Source organism: Manis pentadactyla, chromosome 2 (genome assembly GCF_030020395.1).
Source record: "Manis pentadactyla isolate mManPen7 chromosome 2, mManPen7.hap1, whole genome shotgun sequence".
Lineage (NCBI taxonomy): Eukaryota > Metazoa > Chordata > Mammalia > Pholidota > Manidae > Manis > Manis pentadactyla.
In genome coordinates, this window is record NC_080020.1 from 122,332,415 (window position 1) to 122,350,808 (window position 18,394).

General features: G+C 37.0%; 1 protein-coding gene across 2 annotated transcripts in view; it reads left to right on the top strand.

Annotated features, from left to right (window-relative positions):
- LOC118918184 (cadherin-10) overlaps positions 1-18,394 on the top strand; it is a 171,353-nt gene that overhangs the window by 137,896 nt on the left and 15,063 nt on the right. For both annotated transcript variants that reach the window (XM_036896730.2, XM_036896729.2), the window contains exons 6-8: positions 11,273-11,460; positions 12,932-13,185; positions 17,085-17,221. In XM_036896730.2, the coding sequence (XP_036752625.2) occupies positions 11,273-11,460; positions 12,932-13,185; positions 17,085-17,221 (579 nt within the window). The remainder of the gene's footprint in view (positions 1-11,272; positions 11,461-12,931; positions 13,186-17,084; positions 17,222-18,394) is intronic.

The following is an 18,394-nucleotide window of genomic DNA, read 5'->3' on the forward strand; positions in this document are numbered from 1 at the left end:
AAAATCCTTAATACCTTATTTCTTTTTAAAAAATACCTTAATCCCTACCATAAACAATTTTGTCATATACTTATTTTGTAAGTCTTTTCTGAAAACAACTTTTGGCATTGTTATTCTTTTTTGTATATTTGTTTACAACCTCATTATTTTCTGTTTGTATCTTATTTCCCTCTATTTCTTTGATGGCTATTATGCCTTTTCTAGTTTCTTATATTTAATGCTTAGCTCATTAATTTCAGCTTGTCTCTTTTTATATAAGCACATAAAGTTATAAACTACCTGCTTTAAGTAGAATCATTTTCTGTGCATTATTGTTTTAATTTCTTTTCATTGCTTTCAATATTTTTTTTTTTTTTAATTGAAGGGTAGTTGACAACAGCATTGCATTACATTAGTTTCAGGTGTACAACACAGCGACTCAACATTTATATACATGATATTTCTAGGTACCAGGTATCACCATACCAAGTTGTTACAATATTTTGACTATATTCCTTATGCTATACATTACATCCCAGTTACTTATTTATTTTACAATTGGAAGTGTGTTTATATATATATATATATATATATATATATATATATATATATATTGTGAGGGCATCTCTCATATTTATTGATCAAATAGTTGTTAAACACAACAAATCTCTGTATAGGGGGGTCAATACTCAATGCACAATCATTAATCCACCCCAAGCCCAATTTTCGTCAGTCTCCAATCTTCTGATGCATAATGAACAATTTCTTACATGGAGTACAAATTCTTACATAGTGAATAAGTTACATGGTGAACAGTACAAGGGCAGTCATCACAGAAACTTTCGGTTTTGTTAATGCATTATGAACTATACACAGTCAGTTCAAATATGAATATCCATTTGATTTTTAAACCTGATTTATATGTGGATACCACATTTCTCTATTATTATTATTTTTAATAAAATGCTGAAGTGGTAGGTAGATACGAGATAAAGGTAGAAAACAGAGTTTAGTGTTGTAAGAGAGCAAACGTAGATGATCAGGTGTGTGCCTGTAGACTATGTGTTAATCCGCGCTAGACGAGGGCAATAAACATCCATGTATGCAGAAGATTTCTCTCAGAACATGAGGGGGGAGGTTCTAAGCCTCAACTCTGCTGCTCCCCATTTTCTCACCAGATGGCCCCCTGCGACTGTGCCTGTCTTAGGTTGTTCCTCCCTTGAGGAATCTTACCCGTCTCTGGCTAACCAGTCATCTTCCGGGGCCATACAGGGAAATGTAAAGTTGGTAAGTGAGAGAGAAGCCTTATTGTTTGAAATGGTTAGCTTTTTACTTCTTTGCATATTTATGCCCTGTGGCTTCTATGCCCAGCATTTGTCTTGAGGTATCTTTACCACTTGGAGGAGTTATGATACTCGGTAAATTCGACATGTGGCACGAGTTCTATTTAAAGGTTGTGATTAGGTAGGAAGAAGAAAAGCTATAGAAGTAGCAGGCAGAAGAAAACCTGGGAAGATTGATTATTTCTTTGACATATCTTCTTGTAGAGTAACTTCAGCATGGATAGGTTTTAAACTACTAATTAAATTGTGCACACACATTAACATAATAGGAATATAGTTACCTAACCAAAGCATACCTGTAATTACCAGCCATCTCCAGTGAAACCAAGAAAACCAGTTAGGCACCTTAGGCATTTGTGAAAACTTATCTATGATATGGTGGATATTGTCCGACTGAACTTAAACAGTCTGAGAGAATTCAGATAAACTAGAACACCCCATTCCTGGGGACTGTTCATATCCCATATGTTCTTTTAACGATAAATAGTCTGTGGTTGTAAGATTTTGGAGTGCTACAATTTGCACTTCTCCTAATTCTTGGTTGAGTTCCAACAGTATAGATCCAGTCCAATTTTTGTTTTACTGCATGCACAGGCCAGCTTAGATATCTCCTTCATCTTTCCCATGGCAAGTACAGGAACTGGTGGGATGAGTGCATCTACACCTGTGAGTGTGTGGATCTTTGTTGAAGTTTTTTTTTGTTTTGTTTTGTTTTTCTGATCATCTTCTGTCATGAGTCTTCCTGAGAGTGCTGATGTTGGAAGTTCTTTCTCATATCGTATCTTAGTTCATTTTCGGGGTAGCCAAATTAGGCTTTGATCCTCTGTATAAACACAAACAGACCCTTTGCCTACACTTTTATATGTCCTTTATATCATTGTGTAGAACTCATTAGAGGTCACCACATAGGAACTGCATTTTTTTTTTTTTAATCATTAATCTACACTTACATGACGAATACTTTGTTTACTAGGCTCTCCCCTATACCAGGTCCCCCCTATATACTCCTTTACAGTCACTGTCCATCAGCGTAGCAAACTGTTGTAGAATCACTACTTGTCTTCTCTGTGTTGTACAGCCCTCCCCTTTCTCCCACCCCGCTATGGATGCTAATCTTAATACCCCCCTACTTCTCCCCCCCTTATACCTCCCTACCCACCCATCCTCCCCAGTCCCTTTCCCTTTGGTACCTGTTAGTCCATTCTTGAGTTCTGTGATTCTGCTGCTGTTTTGTTCCTTCAGTTTTTCCTTTGTTCTTATATTCCACAGATGAGTGAAATCATTTGATATTTCTCTTTCTCTGCTTGGCTTGTTACACTGAGCAAAATACCCTCCAGCTCCATCCATGTTGCTGCAAATGCTTGGATTTGCCCTTTTCTTATGGCTGAGTAGTATTCCATTGTGTATATGTACCACTTCTTCTTTATCCATTCATCTATCGATGGACATTTAGGTTGCTTCCAATTCTTGGCTCTTGTAAATAGTGCTGCGATAAACATAGGGGTGCACTGATCTTTCTCAAACTTGATTGCTGCATTCTTAGGGTAAATTCCTAGGAGTGCAATTCCTGGGTCAAATGGTAAGTCTGTTTTGAGCATTTTGATGTACCTCCATACTGCTTTCCACAATGGTTGAACAAGTTTACATTCCCACCAGCAGTGTAGGAGGGTTCCCCTTTCTCCACAGCCTCGCCAACATTTGTTGTTGTTTGTCTTTTGGATGGCAGCCATCCTTACTGGTGTGAGGTGATACCTCATTGTAGTTTTAATTTGCATTTCTCTGATAATTAGCGATGTGGAGCATCTTTTCATGTGTCTGTTGGCCATCTGTATTTCTTTTTTGGGGAACCATCTGTTCAGTTCCTTTGCCCATTTTTTAATTGGGTTATTTGTTTTTTGATTGTTGAGGCGTGTGAGCTCTTTATATATTCTGGACGTCAAGCCTTTATCGGATGTGTCATTTTCAAAGATATTCTCCCATACTGTAGGGTTCCTTTTTGTTCTATTGATGGTGTCTTTTGCTCTACAGAAGCTTTTCAGCTTAATATAGTCCCACTTGTTCATTTTTGCTGTTGTTTTCCTTGCCCGGGGAGATATGTTCAAGAAGAGGTCACTCATGTTTATGTCTAAGAGGTTTGTGCCTATGTTTTCTTCCAAGAGTTTAATGGTTTCCTGACTTACATTCAGGTCTTTGATCCATTTTGAGTTTACTTTTGTATATGGGGTTAGACGATGGTCCAGTTTCATTCTCCTACATGTAGCTGTCCAGTTTTGCCAGCACCATCTGTTGAAGAGACTGTCATTTCGCCATTGTATGTCCATGGCTCCTTTATCAAATATTAATTGACCATATATGTCTGAGTTAATGTCTGGATTGTCTAGTCTGTTCCATTGGTCTGTGGCTCTGTTCTTGTGCCAGGACCAAATTGTCTTGATTACTATGGCTTTATAATAGAGCTTGAAGTTGGGGAGTGAGATCCCCCCTACTTTATTCTTCTTTCTCAGGATTGCTTTGGCTATTCGGGGTCCTTGGTGTTTCCATATGAATTTTTGAATTATTTGTTCCAGTTCATTGAAGAATGTTGCTGGTAGTTTCATAGGGATTGCATCAAATCTGTATATTGCTTTGGGCAGGATGGCCATTTTGACGATATTAATTCTTCCTAGCCATGAGCATGGGATGCGTTTCCATCTGTTAGTGTCCTCTTTAATTTCTTTTAAGAGTGACTTGTAGTTTTCAGAATATAAGTCTTTCACTTCTTTGGTTAGGTTTATTCCTAGGTATTTTATTTTTTTTGATGCAATTGTGAATGGAGTTGTTTTCCTGATTTCTCTTTCTGTTGGTTCATTGTTGGTATATAGGAAAGCCACAGATTTCTGTGTGTTGATTTTGTATCCTGCAACTTTGCTGTATTCCGATATCAGTTCTAGTAGTTCTGGGGTGGAGTCTTTAGGGTTTTTTATGTACAGTATCATGTCATCTGCAAATAGTGACAGTTTGACTTCTTCTTTGCCAATCTGGATTCCTTGTATTTTTTTGTTCTGTCTGATTGCCGTGGCTAGGACCTCTAGTACAAGGTTAAATAACAGTGGGGAGAGTGGGCATCCCTGTCTAGTTCCCGATCTCAGAGGAAATGCTTTCAGCTTCTCGCTATTCAATATAATGTTGGCTGTGGGTTTTTCATAGATGGCCTTTATTATGTTGAGGTACTTGCCCTCTATTCCCATTTTGCTGAGAGTTTTTATCATGAATGGCTGTTGAACTTTGTCAAATGCTTTTTCAGCATCTATGGAGATGATCATGTGGTTTTTGTCTTTCTTTTTGTTGATGTGGTGGATGATATTGATGGACTTTCGAATGTTGTGCCATCCTTGCATCCCTGGGATGAATCCCACTTGGTCATGGTGTACGATGGTTTTGATGTATTTTTGAATTCGGTTTGCTAAAATTTTGTTGAGTATTTTTGCGTCTACGTTCATCAGGGATATTGGTCTGTAGTTTTCTTTTTTGGTGGTGTCTTTGCCTGGTTTTGGTATTAGGGTGATGTTAGCTTCATAGAATGAGTTTGGGTGTATCCCCTCCTCTTCTATTTCTTGGAAAACCTTAAGGAGAATGGGTATTATGTCTTCCCTGTATGTCTGATAAAATTCCGAGGTAAATCCATCTGGCCTGGGGGTTTTGTTCTTTGGTAGTTTTTTGATTACCGCTTCAATTTCGTTGCTGGTAATTGGTCTGTTTAGATTTTCTGTTTCTTTTTGGGTCAGTCTTGGAAGGTTGTATTTTTCTAGGGAGTTGTCCATTTCTCCTAGGTTTCCCAGCTTGTTAGCATTTAGGTTTTCATAGTAGTCTCTAATAATTTTTTGTATTTCTGCGGGATCTGTTGTGATTTTTCTTTTCTCATTTCTGATACTGTGTATTTGTGTTGACTCTCTTTTCTTCTTAATAAGTCTGGCTAGAGGCTTTTCTATTTTGTTTATTTTCTCGAAGAACCAGCTCTTGGTTTCATTGATTTTTGCTATTGTTTTATTCTTCTCAATTTTATTTATTTCTTCTCTGATCTTTATTATGTCCCTCCTTCTGCTGACCTTAGGCCTCATTTGTTCTTCTTTTTCCAATTTTGATAGTTGTGACATTAGACCGTTCATTTGGGATTGCTCTTCCTTTTTTAAATATGCTTGGAGTGCTATATACTTTCCTCTTAAGACTGCTTTTGCTGCGTCCCACAGAAGTTGGGGCTTAGTGTTGTTGTTGTCATTTGTTTCCATATATTGCTGGATCTCCATTTTGATTTGGTCATTGATCCATTGATTATTTAGGAGCGTGTTGTTTAGCCTCCATGTGTTTGTGAGCCTTTTTGCTTTCTTTGAACAGTTTATTTCTAGTTTAATGCCTTTGTGGTCTGAAAAGTTGGTTGGTAGGATTTCAATATTTTGGAATTTACTGAGGCTCTTTTTGTGTCCTAGTATGTGGTCTATTCTGGAGAATGTTCCATGTGCACTTGAGAAGAACGTGTATCCTGTTGCTTTTGGATGTAGAGTTCTGTAGATGTCTATTAGGTCCATCTGTTCTAGTGTGTTGTTCAGTGCCTCTGTGTCCTTACTTATTTTCTGTCTGGTGGATCTGTCCTTTGGAGTGAGTGGTGTGTTGAAGTCTCCTAGAATGAATGCATTGCATTCTATTTCCTCCTTTAGTTCTGTTAATATTTGTTTCAGGTATGTTGGTGCTCCTGTATTGGGTGCATATATATTTATAATGGTTATATCCTCTTGATGGACTGAGCCCTTTATCATTATGTAATGTCCTTCTTTGTCTTTTGTTACTTTCTTTATTTTGAAGTCTGTTTTGTCTGATACCAGAATTGCAACACCTGCTTTCTTCTCTCTGTTGTTTGCTTGAAATATCTTTTTCCATCCCTTGACTTTAAGTCTGTGCGCGTCTTTGGGTTTGAGGTGAGTCTCTTGTAAGCAGCATATGGATGGATCTTGCTTTTTTATCCATTCTATTATTCTGTGTCTTTTGATTGGTGCATTCAGTCCATTTACATTTAGGGTGATTATTGAAAGGTATGAATTTATTGCCATTGCAGGCTTTAAGTTTGTGGTTACCAAAGGTTTAGGGTTAGCTTCTTTACTGTCTTACTGTCTAACTTAACTCGCTTGTTGAGCTATTATAAACACAATCTGATGATTCTTTATTTCTCTCCCTTCTTATTCCTCCTCCTCCCTTCTTCATATGTTGTGTGTTTTGTTGTGTGCTCTTTTTAGGAGTGCTCCCATCTAGAGCAGTCCCTGTAGGATGCCCTGTAGAGGTGGTTTGTGGGAGGCAAATTCCCTCAACTTTTGCTTGTCTGGGAATTGTTTAATCCCTCCTTCATATTTAAATGATATTCGTGCTGGATACAGTAGTCTTGGTTCGAGGCCCTTCTGTTTCATTGCATTAAGTATATCATGCCATTCTCTTCTGGCCTGTAGGGTTTCTGTTGAGAAGTCTGATGATAGCCTGATGGGTTTTCCTTTGTAGGTAACCTTTTTTTTCTCTCTGGCTGCTTGTAATACCTTGTCCTTGTCTTTGATCTTTGCCATTTTAATTATTATGTGTCTTGGTGTTGCCCTCCTTGGATCCCTTGTCATGGGAGTTCTGTGTACCTCTGTGGTCTGAGAGGCCATTTCTTCCCCTAGTTTGGGGAAATTTTCAGCAATTATTTCTTCAAAGACATTTTCTATCCCCTTTTCTCTCTCTACTTCTTCTGGAATGCCTATGATTCTTATATTATTCCATTTAGATTGATCACTCAGCTCTCTTAAAATTCTTTCATTCCTGGAGATCCTTTTATCTCTCTCTGCATCAGCTTCTCTGCGTTCCTGTTCTCTGTTTTCTAGTCCACTAATGGTCTCTTGCATCTCGTCCATTCTGTTTTGAAGTCCTTCCAGAGCTTGTTTTATTTCTGAATTCTCCTTCCTTAGTTCTTGCATATTTCTCTGCAAGTCCATCAGCATGGTTATGACTTTTGTTTTGAATTCTTTTTCAGGTAGACTGGCTAAATCTATCTCCCCAGATTCCTTCTCAGGGGAAGATGTAGCAGATGCTGAAGCTGTCTGGGTTAGTCTTGTCTGGATCATATTTTTTTGCCTTTTCATGTTGACAGGTGCTATTGACTGTCAGCTGGGAGGGCCAAAATTTTCACTTGCTACTGGCCTTTCTTTACTGGGGCAACTGCGACCCCTAGTGGCTTGTGTTGGGTAATTGCGTGTAGAGTGGGTCTTTGTGTCTTGCCTGGCCTGAAGGGAGAAATTTCCCTTTCTGTGGGCGGAATTTGTCTCAGGCTGCTTCTCTGCTTTCGCAGCGCCCGGTGGGGTAATGGATGGGGGGCTGCTTGACTGTTTGCCTCCGTGAGGGGTCTCAGAGCTGTTGCCCAGGGGGATAGTGCACCCGGTTTTCCCTGTAATTTCCAGCTGCTGTACTGTGACCTGGGTTGTTTCCGTCAAGCTGTTAAGTCCCTGTCCCTTTAAGACTTTCAAAAAGCCCCCGCTTTTCTTTGTCACAGGGGCATCAGCTTCAGCACCCGCTCAGAGGTCTTACTCCCTGTTCCCCCAGTATCCAGGGCCCCCTGGGCATGTACTGTGTCTGCGCTCTGGCCCGGATGGCTGGGGCTGGGTGTTCGGCAGTCCTGGGCTCCGTCTCCCTCCCGCTCTGCCTGCTCTTCTCCCACCGGGAGCTGGGGGGAGGGGCGCTCGGGTCCCGCCGGGCCGGGTCTTGTATCTTACCCCTTTCACCAGTCGCTGGGTTCTCGCTGGTGTAGCTGCAGTCTGGCCACTGTCCTGCGTCTTCTGGTCTCTCTTTTAGGGCTAGTTGTGTTTGTTGTATTTTCAAAAGTATATATGTTTTTGGGAGGAGATTCCCACTGTCCTACTCACGCCGCCATGTTGGCTCCGCCTCCTCAATATTTTTAAGTCTCCAAATTTGTATCTTCTTTGAACTATCAGTTACATAGAAGTTACTTTTAATTCTCTTCTAAATTTGCAAGAATATGAGTATTTGGTGGTTATCTTTTTTGTTTTAACCTCTACCTTGTAGCATCATTAGAGAATTTAGCAGACACTGATTTATTAAAATGTATTCAAACTTGGCTAATAACTTAGTACTTGATCAAATTGGGCTTCATGCCTCCTTGAAAAGAACCTGTATTCTCTAAATGGTGCATGAAAGTTTTATATGTATACATATATACATAAGTCAGATCACATTATTTGTATTTATTCTGTTAAATATTTCTATGTTTATAATGGTTTTGGTCTGGTTTTCTGAACATTAATTGAAAAAACATTACTGTAGCTGTGATTTGAGAATAGATAATCATGGTTCTAGAGATTTTTAACAGAAACTAGATTTTACAAGATATTATAAACCAAGTGAAGAAATTACTATTTATCCTAACATCAATAATAGGTGCTTTCAGCAGAGCAGTAATATTTTTGCCTTTTAGAAAGGCTACTTCTGCTGAGTGTAATAAATTAATGTATTGAAGTGGTGCTTCTTTACACTTAATTTTTTAAAGGAAGTTCTTGCAGTAGGTAAGTTAGAGCTCATTATGTTCTGTAGTGGAATCATAGTGAAATAGGTATATATCAAAAGGAAGAGTGAGAGGTTGCCAGACAAAGACTTGTATGTGAAATCTTTCAAAAGGAGGAAAAGTATATTAAATTGCAGTAAGAAAAGCAAATAGGAAAACTGAGAGGAAAACAGTGTAATGGAGAGTATGAAGTAAGGGAGAGAATGGGTAGAGAGAGGAGCCAAATTATGGAAGCCCAGTTTATGTATACTGTAAGCACTATAGGATCAATCAAATAGCTTGGAAACTTTGAGTCATTATTGATAACGTTATTATTTTCAAAATGGTACCATGGGTTCAGTGTGTACTACTGAAAGTATCTGAGATGGGCCTGGATTTGGCCAAGTACAGGAGCTTGTAGACAAGTTAGGAACTTTCTCATTTATCCAATACAAAAATAAGCTCAAAGAAATACGATGGAAACAGAATGGTGAAAAATACAATGTCCCTGTTTTGTATTACATCCTCATGGTTCATACAAATAACTAAGTAAATAAAAAAATGCCTAGCAGTGGCAAATGATATGAAAAGTGGTTGGGAGTGGTATTTTCAATGCGGTTATTTTCCCTTGCGTCTGAGGAGGTCACAGCTGAGCAGTCACCCTGAGGAAGTGAGCAGCAGCAGCCTCGGCAGGCAGGGACAGGTGTGTGTAGGAGAAGAAACAGCGAAGGCAGAGAGAGCCAGTAAGACGGTAGGCAAGGAATGAGCTGACAGCTGCTTTCAAATATGTTACCAAAGATACACAGAGAGCAAAATGTAGAAAAAAGAATAAAAAATACACACTAAGTAACTAACTGGAGTGTGCTGGAAACTGAGTCTTAATGATCTCCTAGGAAATGGAAACATGGCTTCAATGTGTACTACTGGAAGTGTCTGAGATGGGCTAAGTCCTAGGAAATGACTTCACAAACTGAGCAGATGTAGGTGCCTGCGTTAGTTTGTTAAGGCTACCATAACAAGATGCCACAGATCGGTTGACGTAAATGACAAAAATCTATTTTCTCATAGTTCTGTAAGCTAGAAGTCCAAGATCAAAGTGGCAGCAGAGTTGGTCTCTCCTGAGGCCTGCTTGGCTAGTAGACGGCTGTCTTCTCCCTATATCCTCTCTGTACCTGAGTCCAAATCTCCTTTTCTTATTAGGACACTAGTCATCTTAGATTAGGGGCCACCCTGATGTTCCCATTTAACCTTAGTTACCTCTTTAAAGGCCCTATCTCCTAATACAATTACATTCTGAGGTTCTGAATGGGGATTAGAGGTTCAACATGTGAATTTTGGGGAGCATAGCCCCCCCAGCACTTACACCAAAACAGTGCTGTCTTCTCAGATCTGGCAAATTGTATTAGGATTATCTTAGGGTAGTGGGGGAGGAATTTTATGTGAGAGAAATAACATGAAAAATAGAGAATCATAGGGAACTTGTTTTGACAAGAAAACTTTGAAAAGTCCAGTTTGGTACAAATCTGTCATGGAAATGACTAAATGAAAAATACATTAGGAAAGATATAATCAGGCAAAAGCGTGACTGGCTAAGAGATTTGGGCTTTATTATGTATATTAAGGAGAATTACTTAAGGTTTATGAGCAAGAAGGTGCTATAATCAGAAGTGTGCTTCAGGTCGATTAATCTGTCAGTAATTCGTGGTTTATGATCAGGTGCTAAAACATAAATCTGATTAGCAGGAGAGGTTGTTCATGCTGGAAGGACATCTAGGTACAGCAGGGACTGAGATAAATTCTTGTTTTGCTCTGAAATGGAGAGGAGTTTGTCAGAATTTAGTGTTTTTACATTGACACTATGAAGGGCATCTTTGTATTTCTTCCACAGACTGTCCTTTGTTTTTCCTGTCACAAATGGAAACAGGATTCCTCCCGACTAAGGCTGAATTCATGGAATTTTGTAATGTTCTGTTGCACAGCTATCATAAAGGTAGTTAACAACTGAATACAAGACAGGAAAAAAATTGGATATAAATGTTTACTGTGTATTCTGTGATGTACTGTGATTGTGTAAACATACAAAGGTACAAATCTGTCCTCAAAGCTGATCTCTATTTATGCGAATGCCAGAAAGACAACACGCTCATTTTAAAACCAGAATTCTTAACACAATTGGAGTTTGGTACTCACAGACTAAAGCCCCCGAAGCTGCACTTGTTCTGTTCCTAGACCTTACTTTAGTATTACCTGTATTATGGGTATTCAACTTACTAGTTGATATCTGATGTAGAGTTTAAGATTTATAATGTTCTCTCATACACGTTTTACCTCTGAACATTCTATTAAGAAATGTCTTCCTTCATCCCTCCTCCTTCTCTCTTCTTTTCTTTATTCTTTGCAGACACCATGCATCTTCGAGTTCTTGAATCCTCCCCAGTTGGTACAGCCATTGGAAGTGTAAAAGCAACCGACGCAGACACTGGGAAAAATGCTGAAGTAGAATACCGAATTATTGATGGAGACGGGACTGATATGTTTGACATCATCACTGAGAAGGACACACAGGAAGGCATCATAACTGTGAAAAAGGTGCACAGCATGAGAATAAATAAGCATTGAACAAGTAAAGATTTTGTGTACTACCCACTCATTCATTATCCATTAAGAAATATCACTATCATCTTCAAATGTAATTTCTATTGTGTGTAAGTATGAGAGAGAGAAAGCCAAAGATCTCCTTGGATATTGTGACTAATTGCTTTTGTTGACTGAAACATGAAGCCTGAGATTTTTACAAAATTTAAAAGTTAATATATGTGTGATTATGTTTCTGAGCCACATTAATAAAAGTCCCTCCTCCATAATTATATTGTTTCTTAAAAAACAATTAACAGCTAATAAAAACAGATAATAATATATCATCACAGTTGGAAGTATAAAAAGTAGCTTGTCCTCCATCCAGATGCAGGAAGCAGCAATTAGAGTTGCTAATAAGAAGAGACAGCATGGATTGGAAGATAATTTAATTGTTCACATTTTCCCTTCTGCTACATAAATTAAACTTTTCTACTAACATATGTTCAGTGACACACTTTAAGGTAACTAGCTTTTTTTTTTGTAGAGTTAGTACCATCATTATAAGAAAAAAAATCGAGGCACAGTAAACCAAGTCCCAGTGAAATGTCCCAAACACTTTATTGCATAAAGTAGCCATTAAAGTGTGAATTATTCTACTACAAAACCCAAGGTCCACACTAACTGTTTTTAAATGGACAGTGACCAGCAGAGGGGAAAGTAGCTTTCTCATTGTTTTCATGTTTGGGAAGTAATAGTAATGCAAGTCTGCTGGTCCTCAGATAAAAAAGGTTGAAGGAATCTGAGTCAACAATGCCTTTCTTCTGTTAACAAAACATACTTTTTAGGATGGGTGAGAGAGGAGGGGCTTGATTTTATGCTTGTGACAGTTAAACTACATCAATATTTAAGTTCCATTTTTTGATTCATAATGTAACTACCAATTTGCTATTGAAATTTCCTTTTTCCTCAAGGTTGATCTTCAGTGTTTCATATAACTGTTGAAATTTTTATTGGTCTTCAAAATTTCATGAAGGTTATATAGTTCCATGAGCCCATGAAATTAAATGGAAATATCACAGCATAAATTTAAAAAGATACTTGAATTTTTGGCTTGGAAAAAATTAGCAGCAGCCACCACCTCAGCACACACACACACACACACACACACACACCAACACCTACACAATTCACCAGCCCATTTGCTGGTAATGGGTGACCACTGTAAGAGGTTTTATGATGCTTTCCTATTTTTCCTAGATTTAAAATCTCAGTTTCCTCTGTTCTGAAGTATTACACATTGAATATATAAGAAGTAAAAACACTGAATACTATCTGCTATGTAAAGACTATCTTATTTTTATTACTTTTAAATATCTACAACTTGACAGAGCTCAACCAGGCTCGAAAAACCATAGTGTAACTTGGAAAGAACATATAATCCAATTTCCCCCATTCTAATTTGATGATTTATTTCTTTATACAGCCACTGGACTACGAGAGCCGAAGACTTTACACTCTGAAGGTTGAAGCAGAAAATACCCACGTGGATCCACGTTTTTATTACCTAGGACCATTTAAAGATACGACAATTGTGAAAATCTCTGTAGAAGATGTGGATGAACCTCCTGTTTTCAGCAGATCCTCCTATCTGTTTGAGGTTCATGAAGATATTGAAGTGGGCACAATCATTGGTACTGTAATGGCAAGGGACCCAGATTCTACTTCTAGCCCCATTAGGTAATTACACCTATGTTTAAGAGAAGAAAGGGAATTGACATAAATTTAGAGACCATGAAATTCTACTTAAAGCATTTAATACACTGAAAGATACAATAGTCTCTCCATAAGTTCTGTATACATTTGTGAGCACAAGTATTTAAAACAAATCGTCTCTGAATATCTTGTGCTCTGAAGCACAAGCTTCATAGTTTGCTCCAGTGCAAATCATGCCTTTTAGCCTGAAACCTGGCTTGTATCATCTGCCTGTCTCTTTAAGGTATTTGTTGTTCTGACTCCTGGTACAGATAAAAGGCACGATTTCAGCTATGCATTTACAATGCAACCAAATCACTTTATTTGTACTTTCAGGTTATTAAACGATATGTGAGGGAGAGAGTTTTAACAGTTAAAAAGAATACAATTGCAGCAATGTCACAGTGCAGTTATATTACATTTTGGCAATCCCCCTATACTCCATCCTCAAAGAAAGGAAGGTCTTTGTTTGTTTTGGCTACTGTATCCAAAAACATTAGAGCATTCCAGAAAAGATCAAAGTAGTTTTTTTTTCTTCACTTTATTATGGCAGCCTAGAAACATATGTGTGATAAATGCATACAAATGAGAAAGACTCGGCTTTCATTGACATTTGTACTGTTATTTTAAAGATATATATATTATATTCACTACTAGAATGACTGCTCTCTGTAAACTGTTGGTTCCTCATGTGCTTTGGATTTCAGGTGTTCCCTAATTCTCAGCAGGCTGATTTTGCTTGCTCCTTGTTCCACATGGACCAGTTGAGTAGTAGTCCTAATGGTTGTTGTTCACTTCCAAGTACCCTCTTCTCCGATTCGTCAATATGCAGCAGTGGAATATAGAGAAACTCTAATTTTATGTGCCATGTGACTCAAAGTCAAAAATTCTCTAGGTCCTGCCATATCTTGAAGTCATGTTTTATATATATTAGCATTACCACTTGATTTATATAATTTTACCTAAATATTTTCCTGTATTTACACATAGCATCACAGGTCACATACTGGTAGCAGAAACCTGCACCTGCTAATCACATGCAGCTCCCATCTGCCAACGTGACTTCCTGATAAATGCCTCTTCCCCAATCCATGCATCTTCACTGAAATTGCTGCATTTCTTGGATATTTTTTCCTTTGAAGCTTCTAAATAACCAATATAAATCAATGTAAGCGAATATAAACCACATTTAATTTTTCCCCATTAAATACTTACCAAGCATGTTTTTGGCATAGCTCCTAACTGACTTTAACAGGCTGTATTCTGTGTTCCCAATTTCAAAATGGCCTTTTTTAAGTGACATGTAATATTTTTAAAGAGTTCAGTTTATATCTAGTGGCATTATTAAGTGGTAATATAAAGATACTTTCCCACACAATGAAATAGATTTTGCATCCTCTTGTAGACTGATGATTATTAAGTGTCAAGATATGTGTCCGGATTTTTGACACAAAAAGAAAGTATTTAATCAGGATGCAAGTCTAAGAACCAGGCGAAAGGAATCCACTTATGTATGCTATATGCAGTAGAATTAATGACTTCATTGCTTATTAATGATAGTCATTCCATGAAGGTCTTGGTACACTTCAATTTATGCTCACAATGGAGAAAATGCAAATGAATATTCTTAGATGTTAATCTTGATAGACCATGCAGACACACAAACACACACACACACACACACACACACACACACACACACACAATATAAAAGAAATAACTTTACAAATGCAATGTGTTTATGGGATGAATACTACTGGGCATGTTACAAATTACATCATGTATTGTGGTTGTTAATGTAGTAATCAAAGGGATTTACTTAAAACGTCTGTTCTGGAAATGATTTTAAATAGGAAGATTAAAATTAACACACACAATTTGCCAATAGAGAACTGGAAATTCATATCATGTTTGGAAAAGAACATGGATCTCTCTCTGTCTTCAAGACATTTTGATATAATCCTCTAAATTGTGTCACTATTTTTTAAACTAAATTAGAAGAAGACAAAACACCTGTAAAGTGGATTTGGCAAAGACAATAATGCATTGCATTGATTTACATATTGCAACTTCATATCACATTTCTATAGAAATAAGGAAACATCATTTGCCAAAATGTCAAAAAATTCTGTCCTTCTTTCTTTCATTTAATAAATATTTGTGAATCTCCATGTCAGATATTAACATGTTTCTCAAGGAGTTCTCAGTCTGTTAGGTAAGAGATTCAAGATGAGAAATAATATTCATTGAGTGTCTGCTATACTCCAATATGATGCTTGATGTTTTCCTGATTGATTTCCTGTTTGAGATGTGAGATGAAATGAATTCCTAATACAAAGCACTAAATGGAAAAGATGATGGTAAAAGGTATTTTAGGATGGAACGGAACAAATAGATTTTACTTCAAGTAACCATGGAACACTCCAAGGATGTGGTAAAATTTATGTTGTCTTTCAGTAGTAAAATAATTTTTTCAACTTGGGAGAACATTTATTTGTTATTCCACATAAGGAAATACAATATTTTACTTTATCTGTGAATGATAAGACATATAGTTTGAATGCAAAACTGAATTCATATTGTACTAATAGGGCCAGAATTTATTAAGGAGACTTGTGAACTGCTTATCTGTTCTCTTTAGAACTGATTTAAAATAAAAATCTAAAATAAGCAGTCCTCAAAAGTAAAAATCACATTAACTGTATTTACATGGTAAGTTGTTCTTCCAATGCAATTTATTCAAAATCTGGCATATGGATCATAAATTTCAGTTGATTTTTGGAAATAACAGAAGTTTGAAACACTGAAAGAGAAGAGGTTCATGGCACCTTTTAAGTTATTTCGTATTATTACTCACAAAACTCAATTAAAAATAATATTTTACATATTTTTCCTCAAAATGAATGGCAGTTGTGACTTAGGAAAAGATATGCCATAACTGAATACTCCTTCTCATCTTGTCATCTTTGTTTTGCCTTGTTCTGTTTATTTTTTAATACAGAGGATTAAATATAATTTAGGGATTACGCTTGCTAACTCAAGAACTATAAAGCAGGTGTAAGGTACTAGAATTGTGAAGTGGCAGAAACAAATGAAGGGCAGAGCTAATTTAAACTTTATTGGAAGTCCCCAAATAAGGGGTTTTATCCCACCTAAATCAACATGATTGATAAACCTGATGTTAGGCTTTAGGATAACCCACAACACAATGTCTTCCATCAATTTGCAACATAGTTTTTTTTAATACATACCCTGACACTCTATTTAATACAAATGTATAAAATTCTTATCTCAAACTTTTCTACTTTCAAAACATCTCTATAAAATCTAGATACTTTATAATGATATATATGGTTAAGAACGGAATCTATGTTCAGTTCATGCCATGAAGCTACTAAATGTATGGAGCCACACCTTCATAAATTGATAACCTATTTCTCTGAGGAAATTAATGTTGTCTGTGATTTTCTTTGTAAGAAAAAAGCTTCTGGGAATGATCTTTTGCATTCAATCCTTGTAGCAATTCCTCAACAGAATTCTCAATCACTAGGTAAAGTCAGTTGGTAATGTAACCACCTGTAATGTCAACAATTTTGTGAAAAAATACATCAAGGTCAGTTGAATATAGCAATAGATAATGATTTAATAACAAACCGGAAGACCAGCATTTAGCATTCAGCTAAACAAAGGCCAACTCATGCCTTGGAAAGAATGTGTGTGTGTGTGTTTGTGATAAATGAATAAAACAGTCTGCATTCTGGATCAGCACTATGTGCTTCCCTGAAATTATTATATATCACTATTCATGTGTCATGGCATTTCACAATTTTCTTCTACAAACCATCAATAATACTGCCATGTATTTTTCTTTGTCCTCTGTCCAGATTTTCCTTGGATCGCCATACTGACCTTGACCGGATCTTTAACATACATTCTGGAAATGGATCCCTTTATACATCAAAGCCACTTGACCGTGAACTATCTCAATGGCACAATCTTACTGTAATAGCTGCTGAGATCAGTAAGATGAATTTTATGTATATAATATTTACCATATATTTTAGGTTTTATTTTATATTAAAATAATTCCTTCCCATCGCACACATGAATTGTAATTTTAATCTAAGTTCTTAAAAGGCTTCTCAACACCTGTAATTTTTTCAATAGTTTCTACATAAGCGAGGGATAAAAATGATGTAAAATTGGGAACCAAAGATACTCTCTTTTGGGGAAAAAGAAATGTATTAAATTTGTTGCATAGGCAGATGAATTAAAATCTTTATGAAATTCTGGATGTATATAATTTAACAACATATAGGTAGATATTATTATTTCCTTTTACAGATGTGGAAACAAAGATTTTGGTAAAAAGAGCTAACATTAAATACTCTATACCAATTTATAGTCTAAGAATTTTAAATTAATTTTCTCCAGCTAATATTTTTATTGACTTTCATTAATAGACAAGGAAATAAGGCTCTAGGGGTTTTAGTAACTTGCCCAAGTCAAAAGGCCAAAAGTAGTAAAACTGGGATTTGAAATCAGCCACCTTGTTTCTAGACCTAATACTTCATTCTATAATTATTTACAAACTTTCACCCAACTAGAAACAGGATCCAGGTATCAAAACCGTATTTGTCTCTAATTACAAAGGTCTTGCCCACACATAAGACTGGCTACATAATTTGTGGAGCCCATTATAAAAGGAAAATGTCAAGCCACTTGCTAGAAAAAAACGATTTGAGAAATGTAACACGGCAATAGCAGAGCATCAGAACAAGCGAGGGGCCTTCTAAGTGCGAGGCCCCATGTAACTGCATGTGACCATGAAGCCAGCCCTGCTGTGATTCTTGATTCCTCTTCTGTGATGTATGTGGATAAGTACAACTCTGTTTTAAAAAGACGTGTTAATTAGGGACTGAATCATGGTGAAAAGCTAAGCCTGTACCTTCCGGATCTGAAATACTAAGCTGAAAACAGAAACATGCATCAAGGTCTGGTTATTGGAAGTAACCATTCCAGGATTTGGAAGGCAGAACCTTGAGCTGCCCACCCAGAGCCTCAGAAGGATGGAACTAGGCTGCACAGATCATCAGCAATGAGTTCAAAGCTTCAAGACAAAGTAGGAGATGTAAGCTTTCTCCTTGAATATGGCTCTGAAATACAGACAAACCCTACCACTGAAATGATCCAG